The sequence below is a fragment of the Hipposideros armiger genome, unplaced genomic scaffold (genome assembly GCF_001890085.2).
Source record: "Hipposideros armiger isolate ML-2016 unplaced genomic scaffold, ASM189008v1 scaffold_98, whole genome shotgun sequence".
Lineage (NCBI taxonomy): Eukaryota > Metazoa > Chordata > Mammalia > Chiroptera > Hipposideridae > Hipposideros > Hipposideros armiger.
The window spans coordinates 4,031,057-4,032,078 of NW_017731448.1; the positions used below are offsets into that span (position 1 = coordinate 4,031,057).

At 33.5% G+C, this 1,022-nt stretch overlaps 1 protein-coding gene across 1 annotated transcript in view; it reads left to right on the forward strand.

The window, feature by feature from the left end:
* Window positions 1-1,022, forward strand: part of DNAH5 (dynein axonemal heavy chain 5) — a 212,920-nt gene that overhangs the window by 167,700 nt on the left and 44,198 nt on the right. The window contains exon 60 of the mRNA XM_019646195.1: window positions 992-1,020. Within this exon, the coding sequence (XP_019501740.1) occupies window positions 992-1,020 (29 nt within the window). The remainder of the gene's footprint in view (window positions 1-991; window positions 1,021-1,022) is intronic.

Here is a 1,022-nt window from a genome sequence, read left to right on the forward strand (position 1 = left end):
AATTGAAATTTTAATGATAGATCATGATTATCTTTTTTGGTTATAAAAATTTTCATAAGATAATTTTTAATGACTTCAGAAGTCATCTTACTCATGATACACCATAACCTACTTAAATAATCCTATGTTGTTAGACAGGCAGCATGTATATATGCTAAAAATATATATATTATATAAATATATGTAAATATTGTGTCCTCAGGAAAGTCATGACTCATTTTTGCATTGAAAAACATAGAAAAATATGTCATGACTTTCCTGACGACCCAATATTATACCTGAACTTCCAGTGACTAGTCACATAGCTAAACCTTTATCCATATCTATTATTATTTCACTAGTATAAATTTTTTACAAGTAGAATTAGCAGTTGTTCCTTAAAATAAAGAAACAGAAAGGTTTTTTTTAAACAACTAAGCACTGAGTGACACCAGTATGTGGAAGTCTGGTTAAAGGTCTTCTGTTGGCCCAGGGAACAGCAGGAGGGACCTGCTGAGCCAAGTGTGTGGCGGTTTAAAAATGAGCTTCAGAACAACACGATATGAAGATAATCTAAAGATTCACCTAAAGGAAAAGCAGATGCAGTGTTAGATAAAGCAATACTGATGCTAAAATTTACCAGGATAAATATTCCTAACTTTTAAAATAGGGATAAGTATTTCTTTATATATTTTGTGCTCTGTGATATTAGCATGAATGCTATTATTTTATTTCTATATTCCTTTATAGGGAAATTACAAATAATGCAAATTTCCATGATCTTTTGGTGGTTAACATTTGGGGAGGGTCTGACCAACTGGCTCAGTTCCATGGAGGCAGGCTCTGGCCGACCCTGGCACCTGGAAATAGAATTGTATGCTTCCTGTGAAATAGGAATAATGGCTCACGTGTCTCAGAAAGGCAGATAATAAAAGTATTTTAGATTACATTTTTGAGCCAAGGGCTATATTTATCTGAACAAGAATTTTCTCCTGGTTATGATCTTTGTTAGACTTTGCTTGAGGATGCAGAGCGATGCAGAC